Genomic DNA, 23,907 nt, shown 5'->3' on the forward strand with positions numbered 1-23,907 from the left:
GGGAAATGCTGAGCGTTTCCGTCCCGACAACCTCGCTTCAACTTCTTAGGCCGCCAGAGCAGTGGCAGTGGTGCTGAGTCTGAGAGTGGGGCTAGAACTGTGGTGTCAGGTGTGAGAGGCCGGCAGTCACTGGGGAGGCACCAGGTGGTCACTGGAGCTCGGGATGGTGGGGAAGGGGGACCTGAAGAGGGGCTGCTCTGGACCTTGTGGTACCCTGTCTTCTCCCCAGCACGTGGTCAGATGAGGCTCTGTCCTGCCATGAGGGTGGCCTGGGAAGTGGCTTCACCTCAAGAACTGTCATCAAGATCTGGGTCCCATGGCCTGTGTGAGCAACAAGCTTGCGCACAAGCTTGCGCACCTCCGCCAGGGTGGCAGGCCTGCCAGCGCAAGGTGAAAGGTGTAAGGAGACTGGCCACGTTCAGACAAGCTGAATCGAATGTGGTCTGATTCCCAAGCCCATGCCATTTCCACTGCCCCATATGCTCTCTGATGCTATTATTTCATCTGTAAAACAGGTCGTCAGTCCTTCACCAAAGACTACTGTGCAAGTCCCCCCGGGCATTCAAAGGTCCTCAGGGAAGGTCAGATAAAAATCACCTGTGCTAAACTAATACTCCAAAGTACATGACATTAATTCTGATCCATTAATCCATCCATTTCACATGTGTCAGACCCTATGATTTCTAGGGTTTCTTCATCTACCGGTCACATCTATGGGATGGGAGGCTGCGGAACAGAGGCTGAGTGACCACCCATGTGAGGATGTTGTTAGGACAGAGCCCAGGTCTCCTGACCCAGCATCCAGCCCAAGGCCCTTTGGATCATGCACCCTCTGCCAGGAAGCCATCCATCAGCCTGACCTGCAGCCAGAGCCTGCCGCAAGTTTCCAGCATGAGATGGCCATGGCCAATTCTCCTGGGATCCATTCCCTGCTCCTGGCTCCCCTTACCTGGTGGTTGCTGTCACCCAAACAGTTGCTGCTGCCAAGCTGGGTGGGTGTGGCATTGATGGAGGCGAGGGCCATGGGCTGCTGGGCCAGGAAGGTGGGTGAGGGCTGGATCAGGGGTGGCGTGTGTCCAAAGGCAGAGCCCAGGCCCCGCTGCTGGCTCAGGATCTGCTGGTAGGCCACGGGATTGATGGGGTGGGGGAAAGTGAAGGCTGGGCTGCAAGGAAGAGCAGACAAGGTAATAGAATAGCAGAGCGAGGGCAGGGGCTCTGTCAGGTTAATACTTTCTGGGCTAGGGGACCTTACCCAGGGGGTGGGGTGGACCTGTCACTAGCCTCACTGGCACCATGGCTTCACCTCACTCGAGATACAGCAGCGGTTCTCCACCGACTGCCACCTCAGGTCTTGCCTCTTTGCTTAGCTCCCAGACCTTATCTCACCATGCAGCCTTCATCTCTGGGAGACTGGCCCTTCAGGAGGTGCCCCCAGGCTCCACTTCACTCCCACAGTTGATCCCCACTGCTCTGAGCCTGAGATGCACCCCTGCATTTGAATCCCATTCAGTCCCGAGGCTGGTTCTAACGGCCCTCATCCAGGCAGGTGTCCTGCGCTCTCTGTTTACATCACCCTCTCTCTCCTTGAACGTCTATGGCACTTCTAGTCTCTGTCATACACTTGTACATGAGTCACTTCCTGGAGCAGGAGACTGAAGATGTAGTCAGACTGAAGATCTAGTCAGATCTCTGAGGCTAAGCTATAAGAGACTTTGTGGCCTCCTCCTTGTTCTCTTGGCTCACTTGTTCTGGAGTGGGTAGGGAGTCAGCTGCCATATTGTGAGGAAGCTCAAACAGCTTTATGGAGAGGCTCTCCCTTAATGAGAAACTACAGCTCTGGCCAAGAGCCAAGCGAATCATCTGTTTTGGAAAGAATCCCGGTTCATTCAGTCCCCAGGTGACTACAGTGCTGGCTGACATCTTGACTGCAGCCTCATGAGCGGCCTGGAGCTAAGATAGTCTTATATTCCTGGCCAATAGACGCAGTGGGGAGACAGCATGTGCTTATTTTCTTAAATGGCCAAGTTTTGGAGTAATTTGTTATGCAGCAAATGCCACTGAATATACTGGTTTTTACTTCTATCCTGGGGTCCTTGGTGGAGAAATCCTGACATTCCTAATACCCCCTGGCTTCTCTCAAAAGGTCAGGGAAAGACATGAGTTTTAGTCAAGGCAGTCAGGATCTGACTGCTTAGAGCAAAAGGACTCATGAGCAAAACAGAGGGCACAGGGAGGTGCTGTGCCACGCTGGGATATGGTGCCAGTCAGGGCCTTGCCTGGCCCAAGTCAGCGCTACACCTTGTGTGGCCCCCAGTGCTGGTCAGTTGCCAGGCTGCTCCAAGACCCCTGCTGACATCATAAGGAAGGCACCTTTGGCTTCATCACTGAATCTTCCATCCAAGGCCATTAAATGTCACTTTTCACGTGAGAAATTGTATAGGGGATGAATAACAGCTCCAGAAGACATACCAGATACGGGCACATTTTAGTTTCATCATTACTTGTTTTGAACTCATGAAAGATTTGCAAGTCTACCGATTCACAAAAGCTGTGAGTCCTATTTTTCTCCTCAGGCTGAGAGCCTGGCCTCTCCGCACTGGGTTGCAGCCCGGCTTCCCCTTCCCGGCCTGCTGCTTGCAGGCTGGACTCACCTGAGGGTGCCTGCTGACAGGTGTCCGTACGAGCCACTGGCTGCCGAGCTGCTCCGCGAGTTGTTGATGTAAGCCACCAGCGAGTTGGGCGAGGTCCGTATCATCCGCTGCAGGTCCAGGCTGGCATCTGAGAGCGGCGAGATGGACAGTGCCCGCTTGCGGCTCAGGCGGGGTGTCACCCTTGGGCTGGAGAAGCGCGACACTGTGGGGACAGCGGCCCAGAGCATGTCAGCGTCACATGGTTACGGGGGTGGAAGAGGGATGGTTGGAGGGGACAGGAAAGACCCAGGAGGTGGAGTTAATGGGAAATGTAGCTCCGTGGGCTCTGGGACAAGGGATGTAGCCTCTTTCAGTCTCAGTTTGTTGGTCCATAAAATAGGAGGCGACCCTCATGTGACGTGGTGAGGATTTGAGAAACGAGCATCAGGTGCTTGAGTGAGTGTCTATGAACACTGAGTATAGGCTCGTGTGTTTCTTTGCTTTCAGGGGGCATGCAGAGGTGTTAGGGGGGTACAGAGACCAGGGAGAGCTGAAGACATGACAGTGCACAAAGCACCAGTGAACAGCTTGGTGGCCTCTCTCACGAAGTGAACACCTGTGAAGCCAGTGCCGGGTCAAGACCAGGGCCTGGCCAGCACCCAGAACCCCTTCGTCCCCTTCCAGGCTCACCCCAAGGGCAGCCGCCGTCTGGGTTTCTAAAACCCAGCTTAGCGTTGCCTACTTTGGGTATTTGCCTGCTGTTTAAATAGAATTATAAATCCTCTTTCCTATCTGGCTTCTTTCCTCCAACATTATCAGTTTGTGTGATTTCTCCATGTGACTGTGCGTGGTAGCAGCTGTTTTTTTCTTTTTTTAAATAGAGGTAACATTGGTTTACCACACTGTATGATTCAGAAGTACAGGCTCATACATATACTAAATAGCTCTTTTTTATTGCTCTAGAATTTCACTCGGAGACTAATCTGTGAGGAGGAGAGGGAAAGGAGTCCCAGTCGCAGAGCATGTTACATCTGGGATTACCCTAAAGTCCCTGCCTGACCCCCCAGCATAGGGATTCACCAAGCAGAGGCCTGGAGAGTTGCCCCCAGACTCCTAGCATGATGCCTGGGCCTGTGGCTTGTTCTCCTGGCCTGCTGGGCAGGCTGCCGATGAGGCAGGGAGGATGCCATGGAAAGGCAGCCTGACAAGAGGAAGACAGCTCTGGAACACAGAGGCCTTTCCTTCCATTCCAGTCACCTGAGGCCCAGGAAACCTGTTGCCTTAAAGACACACACACACACATATATATACACATACACACACACCTCTCCCCCACATACATACATGCTAGTACATGCACATCCCTCTACCACCCTGTCTGACTACCCTTTACCCCTTTATAACTATGGGAAGAGACAAGGGCCTGCCCCAGACCAGGGTTCCCTGCACCTGGGGTCACCGGCGTTCCCACATGGGGTCAGAGGCTCCTTCTCTCAGCTCCCACTGTGCACCCTGCTCAGGGTTCTGGGTCTCTCCTCTGGACAAAGAATGGCCTAGAAATGACCTGACAGCATCATTGGCCAACTCTATATATTAAGGCTCCTGCCCTGTCAAGATCCTCCTTGAGCCTCAGTTTCCTCTTTGTGGAAAGGTCTAATAGTGCTGACCCCAGAGCTGTGGTGAAGTGTAAGCAGGCGATGAGTGACAAGTGCCTGGCACACAGCCTGACAGGCCAATGCTTGGCCATGTCCCTGCCCACCTGCATGTAACAGCCTCTTCCTGGGCCCTGCTGGACCCTGCCTACCAGACCCCCTTCAGGGGCTTCAGGTTTCCTTGGGGTTGCAGGGGTGCCTGTAAACAACTTAGTGGTGGCTAGCACACACCCACTGCTACACAGAGCCCGGCCCACCTCCATGCCCATGCCCAGTGTTCCTGGGGTGGTGATGCTGCCTTCTTCCCTTTTGCCTGCTCAGACCCCATAGGGCCCCTCCTCCCTGGCTGCAGGGTTCATGCATTAGTGCCCTCCCTCTACAGCTGTGGGAGCACCAAGGATGGTGCTGTGAATCTCTGAACCCCCACCCCCAGTACCCACTGGCCCCACTACCTCATGCCCTGGGATCCACTGCTGCCTCCCAACTTTCCCTGGCTGGCAGACCTGGGAAGCCCCTTTATCACTGAGCAATCAGGAGAAACACTTCTCTTGGATTGTGGAGAGCAAAGAGAAGGCCCCAGAATCTCTGGGCTGGAAGGGGATTCCAGGGCTTTCTCTCCTGTCTCCTTTGTGGGTAAGAGATGTTAGAGGCCACAGAGGGGAGTGGGCCACAGCCTGTGGGGCTGAACCTGGTCAAGACCCAGGAGCCCAGGGTGGAGCTGGTGGGCGCACACAGGGAGTCTTGGGCTGGAGCCCTAAGTCAGCCTCATGACCTGGGGCAGATTCCTTAACCCATGGGAGACACAGAATCTTCACCAATGACTTGTGCACAGAAAGGTGCCCTGCCAGGCCCGAGACTGCTGTGATCATGGGATGACAGATGCAGAGGTGGCCGCACGCGCCCCACAGCTGTAGTGCTCATGGAATTGCATACTTTGTTTATTCTGTTGGGTTCTAAGAACAGGGGCTTACAGATCTTTTAACAGAGCTATGGTGGTACACAGAGGTGCTACATAGATGTGTTTGGGGACCCTGGCTCACTTTGGCCCACAGGGGGCCAAGAGGTATAGCTGGCATCTAGACTGGCAGGTGATGTTCTCACATGACGCAGCGGGAAGAATCCCAGCCCACACCCCTGGGGACGCAGTACGTCCAACCTTGTCCTTCCACCTCACAGAAGCCAGAGGAGCAGGTCAACTCCAGGGGGTGCGGCTGCTGCACCTATCTGGGCAAGCAGCCCAGGTGACAGACAGACAGATGTGGGCGGGTCAGGGGCATGTGGCCCTTTGATGTGTTCAGATAAGTGCCACTTCTGATCTCTCATACTAGTGACCCAGCGACAGTCCTGTTTAGTGACACTGAGACTCACTGTCTTATTTAACAGCTACCACCATCATCTGAGATGCAAACCCAGCCTTGCAGATAAGGGTGGGATTCGAACCCAGGTCCACAGGACCCCTGCTGTGTGGCTTTCCAGGCACTGTGTCCTCACTATCTTCTGAAAGGTGGGGAGAGGCAGGCCAGGGAGATGCCCCCTCACTGCAAACAGCTTTTCCCGCCTCACTTTAAGTGGTTCTAAAAGTGAACTTCCTGACAGCCAGCAGCTTCGCAGCCACCCTCTCTCATTACCTGAGAGGCAGCCCCAACTCAGCACCCCCAAGACCCCCTCCACCCCACCTCCTGTAGAGCTGAGCTCTGTGGGTTCCCTTTACTCACACGGCAACAGAAACCCAGGAACCGGCCTGACCCCTCCCTCTCCACACCCCCTCCACAACTGAGGGTGCCCCTGAAGCCCTCTTCTGGCCCCCTTTCTTCTAACCTCCACCCGCCTAACCCACTTCATCACTTGCCTTGCTCATCCCAAAGCCCCCACAGTGAGCCTGGCAGCAGCTGCCGTGGAGCCTTGCTTTGCCCATCCGTACATGGGGGCAGCATGGCCTTACCTGCAGGGTTGTCGTGAACACACAAGGACAGCACCGAGGAGAGTGCTAAATCCCAGCAGCCCTTCCAGAATGAGACTGAATTAACGTGGCTTCTTGAAGGGCTGCGAAGCCTGTTTTGATGGGCAGGGTGAGCCTAGAGGTAATAATGGAGCAAAGGACAAGCGGTCCAGAAACCGTGACGGCCACACAGCAGGCACCTGCCACAAAACAGCCACTCACCCCCCATTCCTTCGCTCAGCCTCTACTTGTCTTAGTTCCTAATGACTGAGTTCACTCTTACTCAAGGAAATTCAAAGATGCCAAAGCGAATCTTCTCGACGATCCCTGTTATTTATGAACTGAGTGGCAAACAGGGACATATAAGGGGAGAAAAGACCTAACGCCATCTAAAGGAAGAAATGCTTCTTTATAATACATTTCTTAAAAATAGGTTTCACTGATAATATTTGGATTCCCACCCTCTCATGTGCCCCTAACAAGAGGAAACAGGCCAAATCTGACAGTGATATTCATCTCTGTTATCCCCACCCCTCAAGGGAAATATGTTTATTAATGCGCCTCTTCCCTTGATAAATTACTAAATAGAAAGAAAAGCCTGGCACTCATTTCCCGTGGCTTCTCCTGTGATTTATGGCTGGGGACTGGCAGAGACGTCGCGTCCATTCATCTGTGTATGCGCCTGTTCTGGTGTCCATCAGCTGCCAGGTGAGCAGCCGCCAGCCCACCCTGACCCGGGAGACCGCCTGACACAGCTGACCCCTGTCACCGCTTGCATCTGGACCCCGCTGCCTCCACGAGCTCTTCCTCTTGCTCATTCATGTGTTTGTTCACGCACCCATCAGCTCCTCATATGGTGCTGACAGTATGTCTGGCTCTGGGCTGGCAAGGTGGACACTCAGCAAGAGGACACTCAGCCCTGTCCTCCTGGACCTCATCATCGAGTGAGGACTGTTTCTGCAGCACCAGGCCACCAAGTAGGAATACCTTAGGAATCCCAGAGAGTCCAGGGGCTCCCTGCTTTCCCAGTCCCCAACCTGCTTGACTGCTCTGGCCCGGGTGGCACTGGCTGTCACCGAACTTCTCTGAGTTGTTACTCACCCGGCTAATGGGCAATAGCACCTGCCCACTAGCCCTGGGCGGATGAGCAGCATATCATTGGCAGCTCCAGGTAGACCTTCTGAAGAGGGGCATGGGAATCCCCTAGGGTCTGGGATCCAGGAATCTGGGCTGAGGTCAGCAGGAGGAATGGAGGGCCTGGCTCTGTAAGACCAGGCCAGGTGTGGCACTGGCAGTCGAAGGAACTGTGTCCTGGCACAACGGCCCGGGTGCCTCCTCCATGTCAGACACTGTCCTCAGCATAGGACAAAGACACACCTTCCTTGGAGTGAGCAGGACACAACCTTGTGGCAGGGCTCCTGGGCACTGAGTGCCCACTGGCAGGGAACACTCCTGCACAGCCCAACTCCCTCACCCACCTATTTTCTGAACTTACTGAGATACTTTAAGGAAATTCAGTTTGGGGTCCTTGACGTGCCCCACACTTATCTATCACGTTGGCTTCCTCTTATGGGGGACGAAAAGAGCCTAGTTTTTGGAGCTCAGAGTCTTGGGGTTCAGATTGATAGCCTCCATTTCCTACTCATGTGACACAGGCAGATAACTTAGGGTTCTGGGCCCCCAACTCCTCACCTATGATGTGGCTTTATAACTTGGGAGTCTATCTCTAGGGACTATGAGGACAGGTTTGCCAGATGACCCACCAGCGGGTGCCCATGCCTCCACACAGCAGCTCTGCACCGCTTGGAGCTGCAACCTGGTCCCTCTGCCTCAGTTTCCCTTTCTGGCTGCAGGCGGAGCATAGGCTTCCCACCTGACAAGGGCCTCTGGCAGCCCCTCCATCAGCTCCTCCTGCCTCTCTGTGGTGTGATCAATGTAATTGGTTTCTGAAAACCCCCCTGGACCCGCAAGCAGCATAAAGAACGGGCGTCAGAACGGAGGTGACATCCGAGTCAAATTAGTGTCAATATGACAATAAAATATACAGCTCGGAGGAAATATGGGCTGTAAACAGACAACATTTCAATCGGAAACATTTCAATCTTCTCAATGCGGTGGGAGTCGGGGGCGGGGGCAGGCTGTGGCTGCTGTCTTTCTGCTGTTAAATCACCAATATTCAACAGCATAACACGAGAAAATTCCATTTTAGGGCCGTGGTGACAACCGGTGAATTCCCCGCTCTCCAGAGAACCACTAGGCAGAATGATAACCTTGGGTCCCTGACTGGTTATCTATTACCTCCCAATGCAGCATCACTTCTCACTCTTCCTGCTATAAATCAGCCTCCTTGAAGAACAAGAGGCAATGGGCCTGCATCGACCACCAGGAGGCCAGGAAGCTCCCGGCACAGGAAGCTCCCGGCACAGGGCTTTCTGGGGAAATGCCCTTTGTACTGCTGCAGCCTGGCCTTGTGCCCTGGGAATCAGGGCTGGGTTTTTCATCTCAGGAGCCCCATCGGAGGCTTCTCTGCCTTCCTCCACCACCACAAGTCAAGAGATTACTTTGGGCTGACTGGAGACAGAGACAGGGACATCGGATGTCACCAGGTTTTCCATTTCAGGAAAAAATACAAAGTTTTATTCCCCCTGCCCCAATAATCATCCATCTATTATCAGGAAGGCACAAAAACAGTTTAAAAACAAGTGTGGTTAGTGTAAAAGATGCCATCTCTGTTTCTATGCGCACATCCGCTAACGCTGTGCACAGAAGAGTTTCTGGGTAAGAACTACCAGTTTTATAATGGATTCCCTTTATGGGGCGGGGTGGGATGGGGGGGCAGAGCAAAGGTCCGAATGAATCAAGTTCCATCTTAAGACCCATTTATCCAACTCCAAAAGGTGAGTCTATTAAAAACGTAATATTAAATAATCACGTAGATGGTACTTGGCTGAGGTAAAATTATGCTCATAGTTGACTGGCAGGTGGGTTTGTAACACGGTAATTCCCAGACAAAGCGGAGGTTCCAGGTTCCCTGCCTCACCCAAGGAAGGGGGAAGCGGGCAAGGAGGAGAGGCTAGGGAAGGCTGGGAGGAGGGAAGAAGATCAAGAATAGAACTTGGAGGAGGCACATGCAGCAGAGACATGTGGCAAAGCCTCACTTGCTTCTTGGCCTTGGCCTTGTACCAGGGACTTGGACATGGAAGGAGACACATGAAGGAGACAGAGACATGGGCAGAGCCTGTGGGGAGGCTGACAATAGCAGCCTTTATCTTGACTTGGATTTTGCTTTTGCTTTTTTCCTTCCAGACTTGCAGCAAGCTTTGGGCCTCAGTGGTCCTGCTTTGGGCCAACCCTGTTTGGCTGATCATTTACCCACAAGGGGATGGGTAGCTGTGGGTGCTGGATTTGGAAACTATATTCTTTTTTATTTTTTCTATTTCATAATAATTGCATTAAAGTTCTTTTCCACTGAAAGTCTTATGCACTAGAATGTTTTGACTGGATGTGGCAGGAGGCAGTTTTAGGGGTTCCGGGGGAGACCTTCACTCTGCCCTGTAACACCTCGGGTCACTGCTCTGTCAGACATGGGCCCAGGGAGACTTCCTCTACAACCGTCACTTCACAGTCTGGCAACTTGACATGCAAAGCCTCTGGAAAGTTCTCTCCCCACAGTTCTACTGTCTCTGGGAACATCAAGAGAAGGTGGAGAAAGAGGGGTCTGTGGGGTGACCTCAGGATGTATGTTCTTTGCCCTGCCTTGTACAAATCAGCCCGATTGGGGCATAAGCGCCATAAGCACAGACCTTAGCAGGCTGCTGATTGCTGTGTCCCAACGAATTGAGTGTGGCACACAGTAGGTTTTCAATAAATGCTGACAGACTGAATGAGAGACAGACAGACACTGCAGAAGCACACAGAATGGAAAGGTTCCATCTCCTCAACTTTCCACGAGCTCAAGGCCCCCGCACCGGCACAGTACTTAGATGGGGCAGCCGTGTTTGTGGCAGCTTCTGAATGTCAACACACATGTTCTCCGAGAGCCTTGGGACCCTTCCACAGAAGGACTCCTGAGCCATGCTGCCCAGGCCCCAGGCCTACACAGTTTGCTCTGGGAGAGTCTAAGGAACAAGAACCTTGATAGGCAGACATGCTCACACTTTCACTGACTGGAGAGAAGCTTCCTGGGAGGGATTCTCCCAGACCCTGCACTGGGGCCAGCAGATAAAAACCAGAGGTGGTAGGTTTTCCCTGGCTCCCACGGTTCTGGGGCGGGGAGAGCCTGGGGACACCTTAAGAGGCAGGTCGGGGTGCCACAGGGCACAGGCCTGGGCAAGGGAGTCTCTTAAAGACACACAAGAGCATATCCACATGGTCTTCAGAGCTGAACAGAAATGCTTAAACATTTGAAAGAGCAGAAGCCAAGGTTCTAGTTCTAGTCGCAACTGATTTGAAAAAAAATGGTATGAAGTACGGACACATACAGTAGAACATGCTGACGACTGTGATTTCCTTGGATCGTAACTTTGGAAACAAAGCACAACAACTCGTCTGTTCCCAAAATCCATCAGGTTCAGAAAAATCCCCCGCTCCCACTCCATCCAGGCCTTGGCCCCAGAAATTGATATGCCGGCTCAGGCCAATGCTGGGAGTGTGATGCACCCCAAAACCAACCACATTCCCAAGACAGAGGTGGAGAAAGGACTTGGCAGGTGGGCGTGCTGAGTTAATCTGCAGCAGCTGACTTGAGCCGGCGCTCTCACGCCCACTGGTGAGCTCACCTCGCTCCACCGCTTTCCTGTTTCTCAGAGATGCTTGGCCCCCCAGATGCTGCCAATGCTGAGCGCCCCTGAGAACAAAGCTTCGGTGTTCCCAGCCCCCCTTCAAGGATCCCTGCAAGCTGGCAGCTGCTTGCCCTGAGTACAATTTATTCCTTAATTAGTTGCATCTTTCTAGCCCAGGTTCTTTTATGGCTGCTACTCACTCACTGAACCCACAAGTGTAGAAGTCTGCTCTGTGGCAGTCAGGTTCCTGGATCTGTGGGGCTTGTGGGTTTGCTACACAGCAGTTGCAGCCAGCTCCAGCTGGAGTGCCTCCAGTCCTCAGGTGGGCACGGAAAGGGGCTCAGGGCCCAAGAGATGCTGACAGGGCTGGGCTGGGGCTGTATTTTGGTGGTATCTTGGGAAATGCTTTGGGACCCAAGTCCCAGGATGCGTGCAGAACAGAGCCAGACAAGCTGCAAGGAGTGGCGTTGTGGGCAGCTCTGGGAATCATCTCCAAGCCCATGGACTTGGGGGGAGTGGTGGGGTGCAGTGTGCAAGTGAGGCTGGAGGGCAAGGCTGCTTGAGCCATATTAGACCATTTAATTTTATCCTGGGGGTGATGGGAGCCACGGGGCTGACTGCAGGATGATAGAGGGGATGAATGATCAATGAGAGGGTGTGAGGAGGCTGAGAGAACCTGAGCTGAGGGCAGCACAGGGAGAGGGGATGGACGAGTCAGACCTGGCAGGCCTAAGGGATGGAGTGGATGGGGTGGTGGTGAGGACTCAATTACTGACATTTGAGAGACATCCATTAACTTGAGACAGATTGAAAGAGGGAAAGCATCCTGGCAGAGCAAGATAGCAACTAGCATCAACTGAGCACCTACTATATGCCAGGCACTGATGTGAGGTCATTCAGTGTGTCTCATTCACATGGCAAGTGGGACTGGGTATCACCGTCCAGACCCCACCCCAGTATACCAACTATCACAGTCAGGTACTGGCCCAGGTCTGCCTGCAGCTCATTTCCTCTTCCTGTTGCCCCTGCAAGCACCCCCAACACCAACCTGACTGAGACAGTGGCTCCTGGGGTCGGTAGGTCAGGTGTGCTGCCTGGAGGTGGCATCTCCAGGAAAGAGCTGATGATGCTGGTGACAAACAGCATGGAACCCTGACTTGTTACCTGGGCAAATCACTTGATGTTGGGAAGCCCAGTCTAGAAAGCCCAGCTCATCTTAAAGTAGGGGTAACATTGTGGGAGAATGTGGGTAAGGGCACAGAACATGGCAGGTCTCACCGAGTCTCTGGGGAATGCACGCATCAGGTGCTCTCATTCGCTCTCAGCATCTCCTACCTCTGGGGACACCTGATCCCTCAGCCATGGTTTCTCCATGTCCCCCCACTGTCCAGCTGAACTATTGCCACCTGAGGCTGAGAAGGAAGGCTCTGGTTGGGGGAGTCTGATGCTTGGATGTGGCTATTTGACCTTTAGGCACATATTGTCTTTGGTTTCTGACCTTGACAAGTACCATGTATAGCATACAATCTCACCGGGCCACTCTCATCACCTGCTGACACCCTACTCCTCTGTGGGGAACCGAGGAAGGCATGAGGGTCAGGCAGGCCCAGGGGATCAAAATTTGGTGGCATCCTTTTGTCATGCTCCCCTCGGGCATACCCAGGGTGATGGGGACAGCCCCCATGAGAGCTGGCACTGGGGGGACTGCGAGTTCTTTCCGGCAGCCCTCTTGTGGGGAAACAGGACACCCAGGGGGCTCAGGAAACTCAGGAAGTGGCTCCTATAAGTGTGGGATGAGCAGCAAAGTAGGAGTCAGGGAGGGAAAAGGGAAGAGCATCTGGAGAGACTTCCCGGAGGAGGGGGACTCTCCTTCAGGCCTTAGGAAAGTGAGTGGCTTGGCAGGTGCAAAGCTGCTAAGGCAGAGATGTGGTGGCCGGTGGGAGAAAGAAGCCCAGGACAGAGTACTGGTGGCAGTGGGGAGGGTGGCTGAGGGGGGCAAAACACACCCTGAGTCTTACAGCCTGCCTGGTCCCCCAGGACTGCCTGCACCCACTGCACAGCCCAGGAGGCACCAGGACTTCGCCATGGGGCAGGACCCTGCTGTCTGCCCCAGCCCTGCCCCCTGGAGGAGCTGTCTGGTCATGGTGGTGGCTGCCAGCTCATAGGCCTGGCCTGGATCTCTGGATATTTCTGGGCTGGACTCCAGGAGTGGCAGGTGGCATAGCACTGATGGGGGTGAGGAGTGTGTGCTTAAGCTTTACACCCCTGCCTTTCTCCCCAGTAGCTCCATGTTGCTCCAGGGGGCTCATGGTCAGAGGGAGTAGGCATCCCTGTGAAACAGTGGAGGGTGGCAAATAGTGGGAGGGAAGGACTTGGCATCTAATGGGTGACACGACTTCATCTACCCGAAATACTTGCTTTCCTGCCCGGACACATAGGCCCGGGCTGCAGGGCCCTGGGGCCTCAGTGCCTTTCTTTATAACTAAAGCCTATTTCACTTTGGGAGCAAGTCTATGGTTCTACCTTTAAAATCTATGCTTGCTCTGAACTACTCTCAGATCAGCGGGTGGAATGGGAGTCAAGAATAAGTAAGATCTCCTTACTCCTCTGTCTAGCCATCTCCAAGCCCCCCGCCCTCCCTTTCTGAGTTAAAGCCAAATTCTTACCGAGCACTGAGCAGCCTGCAAGACCTGCCCGGATTGCTGACCCCACCCTGTTCCTCACCCTCACGCATGAGGTGATAAACCCACTGGCCTCCTGGCCATTTCTTTTTTCTTTTTTTTAAAGATTTGTTTATTTATGCATACAAGAACTAGGGTGTAAGCCAGAGGTGCGGGTGGTGAGAGGATTCACCAGAGAGAGTGGGGAACAGAACAGGCAGACTGACTGGAATACACTGCCGAGGGGAGCAGCAGGCGAGACAGGAGAGGTCTGCTGCGCCATGTGGGTCACCTCCCTGGCCGGGGATCGAACTTGTGCTGCAGTGACTGCTACCGATAGCTTGACAGTGCTGCTTTAACCCCTGCGCCACCAGGGAGGCCCACTCTCCTGGCCATTTCTTGAGCTTGGCAGGCCCACTGCTGCGCCAGGGGCTTTGTATTTGCTGTTTCCTCTGCCTGGCTCACTCTTGCAGCATATTTCTGCACAGCACAACTCTTTGAAGTCTTTGCTCCCATATTACCTTCCCAGTGATTTCCCATCCAAGATTGCAACCCCACTCCAACCAATATTCCCTACCTTATACTCATCCCTGGCTTTGTCTGTCTCTCCCCACTCTCCTGTAAGTTCCAGGAAGGAAAAGCTGAGTGTATTTTATTCCCTGGGGTGTCTTCAATGTCTAAAACACTTCCTGGCCTGTGGTGACTCAGTAAGTATTTGTGCATGTTGTTCAGAGCCTTGGTCTTTGTCGGCAGCAGGTGTGGCAGGGATGGGGTGAAGCCCAGACTTCCCTGTAGGCCCCTCCACCCTTGAAAGGAGCAACAAGCACCCTCTTCTGCCCGACAAGTTACCTGTCAGCCCCAGGCCCTGTCTAGTTCTCCCCCAGCACTCACCATCCACTGGATTGAGGTAGTCGTGGAGATGGGGTGTGCCAGCAGCACCCCCACTCTGCATCAGCAGGTCCCCGTAGGGTGCAGGGTGGCCCGCCATGAGGGTCATCTGGTGGTAATAGTCTGAGGGGTTGGTTCCTGGCGTGGGGAGACCAAATAGTCCCCTCTCCTTAAGGTGCTCGTGGGCCACTGTGGGCAGGAAAGGAGACAGAGAAGTCGTCACAATCTGGCAGAAAAGGGAAATGCATAAGTGGCCTGAGCAGCCCCCCACAGTACCCTCTAATCCATCCTCTGCCCCTAGGTTGCTTGCCCCCTCCCTTCCATGCTCCAACCATCCGCACGGGGCTGCGGTGAGTGGGTTTCTGTAGATGGAGAGGCCAGGTCTCGCCTCTGCATTCCTTCGTTTCCTCAAAACCATAAACAATTCTCCCTGCTCTCCTGTGGGCCCCACAGAAGCTCTGAGGTCTGGGCCAACAGGGTTCATGGTTCAGTGGAGTCGTCAAAGGAACAAAATGGTGCGTGGCGGCTGGGCAGCTGGGCCAGGCCGCCTGTTCTGAATATTCAAGGTGTGATCGCACACTGACAGCGCTCTGGCCGGCCAGATGAGACTCCTTGCGTGTGCTCCTGCCCTGTCCCTGGGCTGCAGGACTCTGCCGTCTGTCTGCCCCAGCCCTGCACATTGCTCTGTGTAGGGCTTTAGAAAGGGGCAGGGAGGATGAAATTCAGACTGTCTTGAGGAGCTGTGCATTCAGGGGTGTGGTGTCCATGAAAAAACAAAGCTTGGAAACCAAACATAGCCAGAATCCTGGCTTTTGGGGGAGGTCCATCTCTCTTGGCTGGTGCAGTTTTCCATCTGTAAAATGGGGTAATAATACCCACCACTCAGAGTACTATTAAAAATGAGAATAGCAGCCAGCAATGCACTGATTGTGCTGAATGCACACTCTGTGCAGAATTCACACTCATTCCCTTGAGTGTGACTACCACCACAATGTAGTGTGAATTTGACTACCACCACAATGAGTCCAGGGAAACCATCACCAGTGCCCCCAGCAGGTGGGGGCTCTGCTCCCAGAGTTCAAGTCCTGCCTAAGGTTACACAGAGGAGGGTGAGGTTGCTGGGGCGGGACCCACAGTATAATCTGGAGTTCTTGACCACTCTGTTTTAGGGCCTGTCATTAACCTTGGCAAATGCCAAAGTAGCGCTCATGTGCTTGGCAGACAGAGCAGCCAATCAATAGGATCGTGGTCCTCCCACCTCCTGATATCCTCTACTGTCAGCCCTGGCTTCCACAGGCTGATGGCCCAGGGTCTCTATCCGACTATGTGACAAGACACTGTCAGATCACTGAAGAACTTTCCAGGCCTCATGTGGGCAGGCGTGGGGCTGGCACAGCCAATAGAAGCAGTTGTATGAGGTTGATATGCCCTCTCTAGTTACTCAGGAGCCTGGCCCAGGGCCACTGAGGTTTCTGGTCCATCCCCTGCAGGTGTCAAGGCCATGCAAGGTAGCCAAGTTCCCTCTGGTGCCAAATCATAGGGCTGCCTCATGGGGTTGGGTACTCAGGGGACCTAGGCAGAATTCCGAGCTGGGTTCCAACACAAAGGGCCATTTCAGAATGGTCATGCTCTGGCCAGCCACTCTCAAGTCCTGTGGCTGTGACCATTCACCTTGTCAGGTTTCTCTCGGTGAAGAGCAGGCAGAGAGCAAAGCTCACAGGCGGGAGGATAACCCAGTGCTTCGGGGCGCCCTTCTATACATTTGGAGGCTGAAGCTCTTTACATTGTGAAACTCTGGCCTGACACTTGTCAGATCCAGGCTTGGTTCAGCTCATGGTCACATGCACACGTTGGGAAGACACAGCCCCTCATGAGGATGGAGATGCTGGTGAGGGTCCTAGAGCAGAGTGTCCCTGAAGTCTCTGCCCACAGGTTCACGAGTGTACGTTGCGAACTGTACATGTGAATTGAAACTGGGCTCAGAAGGAAGGGTTCAGAAGGCAGATGTTGAGAAGAGACAGCTGGCTGCTTTTGAAGGTGGCAATGATGAGAGGCTAAGGGGACACTCTGGGGAGTCCCATGGGACAGTGGGTAAGGGCTACTCCAAGCTGGGGGTGGTGGACATCCCAGGAAGACATGAGTAGAACTGCCTCCCAGTAGTGCTCACTCCCGTTCAGTGTGAGCATGCATGGACATGCACATGTCTACATGTCTACATGTCAGTGGGGTGGGGGCAGGGCTGGCATTTTAGATCCCCATAGCCATCTGTAATCTTTTCTGGCTCACATTAATTGGACTGGAGTGGCGCTCTGGTCGTGGAGCTGAGCTAGTCAATTCCCTCTCAGGCATCTGACCTGGGAGACACAGAGCTGCTGGTGTGCATCTCTGGAGTCCTGGATGGGAAAAACAGGTGGACTCGAAATTCTCTGGGCTTTCAACATTCATTTATTTAAGAACCTTTGTAGTTCAGGGGTGGTGGGAAGAAACAGCAGCCTGCTCCCCATCCCTGGGGCTAGGGAATCAATAGTGTTAGTTAACAGGTCAGCTCCTCCAACCCAACACCCCAACACTTCTAACCCCCACCCGCCACACCCCCAGGCCACCCCAGGCCCTACTTACCCTCAGCGGGACTGAGGCCCCTGGCTGCCGAGATTGTGGGGAGCGTGGGGCTGCTGTGCATGGCACGGAGGTAATGCTCCATGTGGGGGCTCACGTACGGGTGGGGGGCGTTGAAGGGAGACTCCCCAGGGCCGGCGGGGTGTGGGGAAAGCCGGATCAATGAGATGTCAGAGATGACAGGGCTGCTGCTCAGGGCAGGAGGCCTGCAGAGACAGAGAGGAATGGTCTAGAAGGCATGGCGAACTGGAGGAGGACGCGCAGGGACCCCCTGTAGAAGCAGCAGCAGACAGGCAACCTCACTTGGTATTTTATACACCAACAGCCTGGCCACCCTTCCCACAGAGTCTGAGCTCTCACACAGGCAGGCTGGATATCCCCGTGTGCTGCGCTGCCAGCCACCCACCCGCCAGCCTTTGGAGCTGTCACAACCACTGCTTCCGCGGCGCCTGCTCAGGCCGGACACATGGCAAGAACAAATAAACTTTTGTTAAACGAACAAATGCAGCATGTCCTAAACATGCATGGAAAACAAAACACAAAAATACGGACACCTGGGGTGAGAGGCAGAGTTCATGTCCCCAACAGAACCGAGAAAAAGAGGAGTCAGGTGATTTTGGCTGCAGCTGGACAATCACTCGTGTGAAGCTCGTGGTCACGGGTAAGGTGGGGAGGGAAAGTTTAGGATTCAGGAAGGGATGAACCCCAACTAAAATTTTGGACTATCACTCTAGCGCCTTGTACATGGAGGCCCTTCTGAATCTGACAGGGCCTCTCTCCTGTCCTCATCAATGGTCAGCATGCCCTGGCTTTGTCGCTCTGACCGGGGCTGCTGTGGCTGAGGCCTATCTCCATGTCCCATGTCCGGTCGGTTCGGGGGGTACCAGCTCTGCTCAACCCCCCCCCCCTCAAGGATGGCGCCTTATTTCCATGTCTGTCACGCAGGGCTCCCTGAGCAGCTGTTTGCACGTTGCTTCAGGGATGTCCTGAGGTTATCTACTCCAAAATACGCCCACCAAAGAAAAATCAGACTTCAGGGGGAAGGAGCTAGGACCCCAGACCTAAGTCCCGGGGAACCAAATTTACCAAGATTGAATTTTCCATTTTTTCAGAAAATAGGGTCTCTTTGGGATTGGACATAGTGCAAAGAATAGAGTGTGTGCTAGACTCAGACCCTTCCCCTTGACAGCTCAGTCACACTGGGCGAGGCATTTCCCTCTCCAAGTCTCGGTTTCCTCATCTATAAAATGGGGACAATAGTGTCCATTAATTACATAGAATTCCCATAAAGAGGAAGCTCCCCAAATAGTGCCTGAGACACAGCCACAGTCAGTGCCTGAGAGCTGCTCTTACAGCACCAGCACCACATCCAAGTGCCCGAGGGGCCCTGGAAATCTTCACGTGCAACAGATGTTGGATTGTGAAGAGGTACCGTTAGCGCCGGTTACTTCAGAAAGGGAGTGATTTGTCTGTTGACTGGAGCAAACTGGAGATAATTACTGATTATGCTCAACAGCGCAGGGAACGGTGCTTCCAGCACAGCGCATGCCAGGATCCTCACAGGTGACAGCCAGCTGTCTCACGAGCTGGGCTCTGTAGAGTCCCCATCGGAAGTTGCTCCTCCCATTGAGTGGAAGCCTTCGGCGCCATTCTTTTCTAGCTTTGCAGATGTGGCTGCTTTAGACCCGCAGCTCCAAAAAATCTACCAGATCACTTCCATACCACTGGGCATGCCCACGCTAACTCTTGGCCTTAAATGTGCTTATTGGGCAAATTCCTTCTCTTGCTGCAAGCCCGGGTGAGGAAATCCACTTAGTGCGATCCCCTGAGGCATCTTCTCCTGGCTGGGGCTCCCTGCTCTCTTCTCTCTGCTCCCGCCTGGGTACTTCTGGCCTTAGGTTGGCCGCTCCATCTCCCGGGTAACTGGGTTCTGCCTGGGAGCAGGGCAGGTCTGAGGCAACTCTCCATTCTGGCAGCACCAGGGAACTGGCATCCTGCAGGTACTTAGAGGTGTTTTCAGAGTCAGTGACAGCAGCACATCTGTGTGTCCGGCACTGGACTTGGCACAGGGAGCCTTTGGAAGGAAATCATGGGTCATGTCCTCAAGCTGTTCTCACTTATGGCTGCCTTTAGAGGTAAGTGGGAGGGAACTGTGTTCTGTGTGAGGGGCTTAGAGATAGCTTTGGTCTGGGTGAGGACTACCATGTGTCCAAGGAGGGGAGAAATGGACCAGACAATTCACCCTCTTTCCAGGTGTTGTGGCCCTAGTATGCTGATCCTGGCAGGCTGGACACTCACATTCCTGTGAGAGGACAGGTGTTTGGTGAAGACAAAACAGACAGAACACCTACGGGCCAGGTCTGTGGGGCAGGGAGACCTCTGTATGACTCCTGGGGACAGATATGGGGTGAGAGGACTCTGGAAGGCTGAGTGTGGCTCAGTAAAAGGCAGGGTATCCAGCTGACTTGGAGAACAGCTGAGACCTGATCTAGGCCCTTGAAGCAGTGCAGGCTCTTGGGTGCACAGGATGCTGGCTGGGTTGAGGAGGGGATTGTTCTGTGCACCCTTGGACCAGTCCTGTGTTGGGCTGATCCATCTCACTTTTTCCTCTGCATTGGGGCAGGGCTGTGGCTTCTCTGAGCCTCCTGCCCGGTCATGCCAAGGGTCCAGGGCAGTGTTCTCTGGCTGGTGGCCCCAGAGTGAGGTTGCCTTGGGTTGAATCCTCGCCTGTGTCTGTCTGGCCACTGAGCAGGGAGGGGTGACTTCCTTCTGTGGACCCAGAGTCCCCATGGGTGAAGTGTGATTATTGGTGCCAGGTTATTGTGTAGCCCCTCACAGGCAGATGGCACACGCTCCCTTCATGGGCCGCTGTTCCAAGGTTAACCAGGCACCTGTGAAGGACCCTGGATCTCCCCACTGAGCCCAGGTCCTGACACAGGAAGGGGGTGCTCTAGCAGAAACTGAAGCACCCTGTTTATCTGGCATGTAGTAAGGAAGCCTGAAGCTGTAGAATCTGGGCCAGGAGCACCCCTCAGTGGATGCAGAACCAAATGTGCTGCTTTGCATATGTGGAGCAGGATTGGATCTGCAGGCTGTTGTGGGGGACTCAGGACCTAGGAACAGTGAGGCAGGAACTGGCTTCTGGGCACTGCCTGCCCCATGGACAGCACAGCTCCCTCACTAATCCTGCTCATCCCCACTCAGTTGGGTGGTTGCCTGGGATGCTGCTCCTTTCCAGCGCCTCACCAGGGTAGTGCAACTGACTAGTGCTGGGCTCGTGGTAAGGTCAACAGGCATTAACTCCTTCCCTTCCTTTTCCTTCTCAGCAACAAGTCAACTTGGGGTGGGGGACCAAAACACAACATGCCCATTAGCCAACACAACCACAAAAGAATGCCCAGACACATCCTCCAGGAAGCCTCTCTGCACTGCACCACTTAGCTGTGTCCTTATTAAGCATCTCCTCAAGATAGCACTGAGTGCACACTAGCCATCAAGAGACCACGTGCATGTATTTATTTCCATCTTTAATAAAAAAAAAAAAAAACAAGCGAGGTAGGCACTTTCTGCCCATTTCACAGATAAGAACACACCCAGCAAGTCGAGGTCCTTTGCCTAAGGTCACTCAGCAGATAAGAGAGCCATATTCAACTCAGGGGAGTCTAGGCCTGAGCGCATGCTGAGATCATTCCCTCAGCAGAGAAATGGGTGTTCTTGATGATGGTGATTATTTATTTATTTATTTATTTTTAAAAGATCTATTTATTTATGCATACAAAAGCTGGGGTCTAGGCCAGAGGTGCTGGGGGCAGGGAACAGGGTGGGGGGAGCTGAAATGATTCACCAGAGACAGAGTGGGGAGCAGAACAGGTGGATCAACTGAAATCCACTGCTGAGGGGAGCAGCAGGCAAGACAGGAAAGGTCTGCTGTGCCATGTGGGTCACCTCCCAGGCAGGCTGGGGAATTGAACTTGTGCTGCAGTGCCTGGCGATAGCTTGATAGTGCTGTCTTTAACCCCTGTGCCACCAGGGAGACCCCGATGATGATGATTATTTATAAGTGGGGCTCAGGTAGGTACAGGATGAGGAAGGGGGCAGCACCCAAGACCAGAACAGTGTTCTCTCCACCCTGTTTCAGCTCTCTTTTTTGTCTTCATCCCCACTCTCACCTCATCATCACACACAACCCCATCCAGCCTTCAAGCCTGAATTGGAACCTCTATCTTGCACTGTTGTGAATGACTGATAAGGATCCAGGGGCATAAATGTCCCAAGAGATCATTTTGACAGACCAAGTAAAACCAAGACAATGAATAGTAAATGGAAAATTCCAAAGTTAATGCATTTGGAAGACCAGGGGGCTTCCCAGAAACCCTGACATCACACCAACATTGCCCGCCTACGGTCCTTGAGTGCCCAAAGCTTCCTTCTCTTGGATGCTTGCCTCATCTCTGAGCCCAACTGTGCATCCCCAAGCAGATGGGTGCTGGCAGTGCTGGTGAACTGATGAGCAGCCATGGGTTCTCACCAGGAGAAGGGCCTGCTAGGGAAATCCGAGCCACTATTTCAGTCCAAACCCCAGCAACAAACTCCCTTTCTTCTGCCATTTCTATGCTATTGGCTGAGTGAGCTTCATCCTGGTTCTGGTTGTGGCCAATTCAGGTCTTGGATTCTAGCAACTGGGAAGAAACTCAAGGAGGTGGCCTTGAGAATGGGAGGAAGGCCCAGCTGTGTGAGTTCATTTAAAAAGGTGGTCAGTGTTTCCAACATGGTAGATAAGCATGCATGCATACTTACAAACTTGGAGGCCGTAACCAATTAGATTGGAGGAGTTGGCTTTCATGCAAGCTGTTCACGTTGCACACTACTTTTATGCATTATCTTCCTCCTTCAATCCAGCTCTGAGCTCATCCAAGCTTGATTCTACCAATTATTTCTTCATATGTGTGTTCAAATTCCCAATAAAATTGTCCCAAGCACTCACTCTGTTCCTAGAGACCTGTAGGGAGCTCAGAACCCAAATGGCACAGGCAGACCTATAAATCATATAAGTAGTTAAGACTCCAGCAGATGAATAAATATCCTAACTCCGCCAGTAAGTAAGAGGGAAGGCTTCTCAGAGGAGGTAACATGTGGGTTGGGTTCTGTAGGTTAAACAGGAGTTCATGAAGAAGTGCATTACATAATGGCACATATTAAAAAAAACAGGCAACAACAAATGTTGGCAAGCATGTAGAGAAAAAGGAACTCTTCTACACTGCTGGAGGGAATGCAAACTTGTCCAACCACTATGGAAAGCTGTGTGGAGGTTCCTCAAACTACTAAAAATGGAGCCGCCATATGATCCAGCAATTCCACTCCTAGGAATCTACCCAAAAAAACACAAAAACATTAATTCAGGGGCCTCCCCAGTGGTGCAGCATTTGAGCGCTGGGCTGCGAAGATGCCTGCAGCCTCTACAGCACCAGTTTGATCCCCGGCCACTGGCGAGGGTCCCACAGCGCAGACCTCTCCTGCCATGCCCGCTGCTCCCCTCAGCAGTGTACTTCGTCAGTCTGCTTGTTCTGTGCTCTGCTCTGCTTCTGGTGAATTCTCTCACCCTCCCGCGCTTCTGACTGTACCCAGTGCTTGTATAAATAAATAAATAAATCCTTAAAAAAACACACAAAACATTAATTTAAAAGGATACCTGCACCCCTATGTTTACTGCTGCTCTGTTTACAGTAGGTAAGATATGGAAACAACACAAATGCCCAAAAATAGATGACTGGATCAAGAAGATGTGGTACATATACACAATGGACTATTACTCAGCAATTAAAAAAAGATAAACTCATGCCATTTGCAGCAACAGGGATGGAGCTGGAAGGGATCATGCTCAGTGAAATAAGTCAGAGGGAAAAGAAAGATATCAGAAGGAAAGAAATTCACTTACAGGAGGAATATAGAAAGATATTCACTTATTGGAGGAATATAGGGGAATCAAATAAGGGAAGGGATCAAGAAAAAAAATTATAATAAATAAAAACCAAAATTAACATGCAACTATAAATCAGAGACATTCTGCAGGGGAAGGGGAGGGAGAAGGATCAAAAAGAGAGAGGGAAGCGCACAAGGGACTACGGTGATGGTGCAAGGTGAACTGGTGGTGGGAATCCTACGGGGACTACACCTGAAAGGAGAAAGCATACATTGTACAAAAATGAAGACTGATGTAAAATATATATAAATAAAATAAATTCAATAAAAAAAAAAAGAAGTGCATTACAAATAAAGGGAACAGCATGTGCAAAGAAAGGCTCGCGCGTAAAGATGTGTGTGTGAAGGTTAGTGGGTGAAGCAGAGCCCAGAGCACTTTGGGCCAGGTCTTTACTGGACCCTGCCCCTTGTTCTGCTGGGGGTTAGGGCGGGATGAAGAAAGGGGCTGGGGGCATGTGACCTGAGTCCAGCTGATCAGACCATTCCCTACCCCTGGGCGTCATGATCAGTTCAGAGATGGGTATGTGTCCAAGACAGAGCTCTAGCTAGAACCTTTGAGACAGAAGAGCTCGCCGACCAGAGCAAGCAAGTAGGACACAAGCAGGATGTTGCTGGGGGCCTCGAGGGCAGAGGCCAAGAATGAAGATGATACATGCACAGAACATTAGACCTGAGAGAGGTAGAGCCAGTTTGTTGATTGAGCCCCTGGATACAGATCCATCTTCCCGAGAAGGTAGAACCCATGTCCTTTTCCATTGTCTG

The 23,907-nt window shown here is 52.9% G+C and overlaps 1 protein-coding gene across 4 annotated transcripts in view; it reads right to left on the minus strand.

Annotated features, from left to right (window-relative positions):
* The window catches only part of GLI2 (GLI family zinc finger 2), a 236,602-nt gene that overhangs the window by 19,449 nt on the left and 193,246 nt on the right, over positions 1 to 23,907 (minus strand). For all 4 annotated transcript variants that reach the window (XM_054699625.1, XM_054699626.1, XM_054699627.1 and 1 more), the window contains 4 exons: positions 17,170 to 17,372; positions 14,554 to 14,739; positions 2,652 to 2,853; positions 950 to 1,163 (listed from right to left, as the gene is read on the minus strand). In XM_054699625.1, coding sequence (XP_054555600.1) covers positions 950 to 1,163; positions 2,652 to 2,853; positions 14,554 to 14,739; positions 17,170 to 17,372 — 805 coding nt within the window. The remainder of the gene's footprint in view (positions 1 to 949; positions 1,164 to 2,651; positions 2,854 to 14,553; positions 14,740 to 17,169; positions 17,373 to 23,907) is intronic.

This window comes from Talpa occidentalis, unplaced genomic scaffold (assembly GCF_014898055.3).
Source record: "Talpa occidentalis isolate TD23 unplaced genomic scaffold, MPIMG_talOcc4v2.1 talOcc4.3, whole genome shotgun sequence".
Lineage (NCBI taxonomy): Eukaryota > Metazoa > Chordata > Mammalia > Eulipotyphla > Talpidae > Talpa > Talpa occidentalis.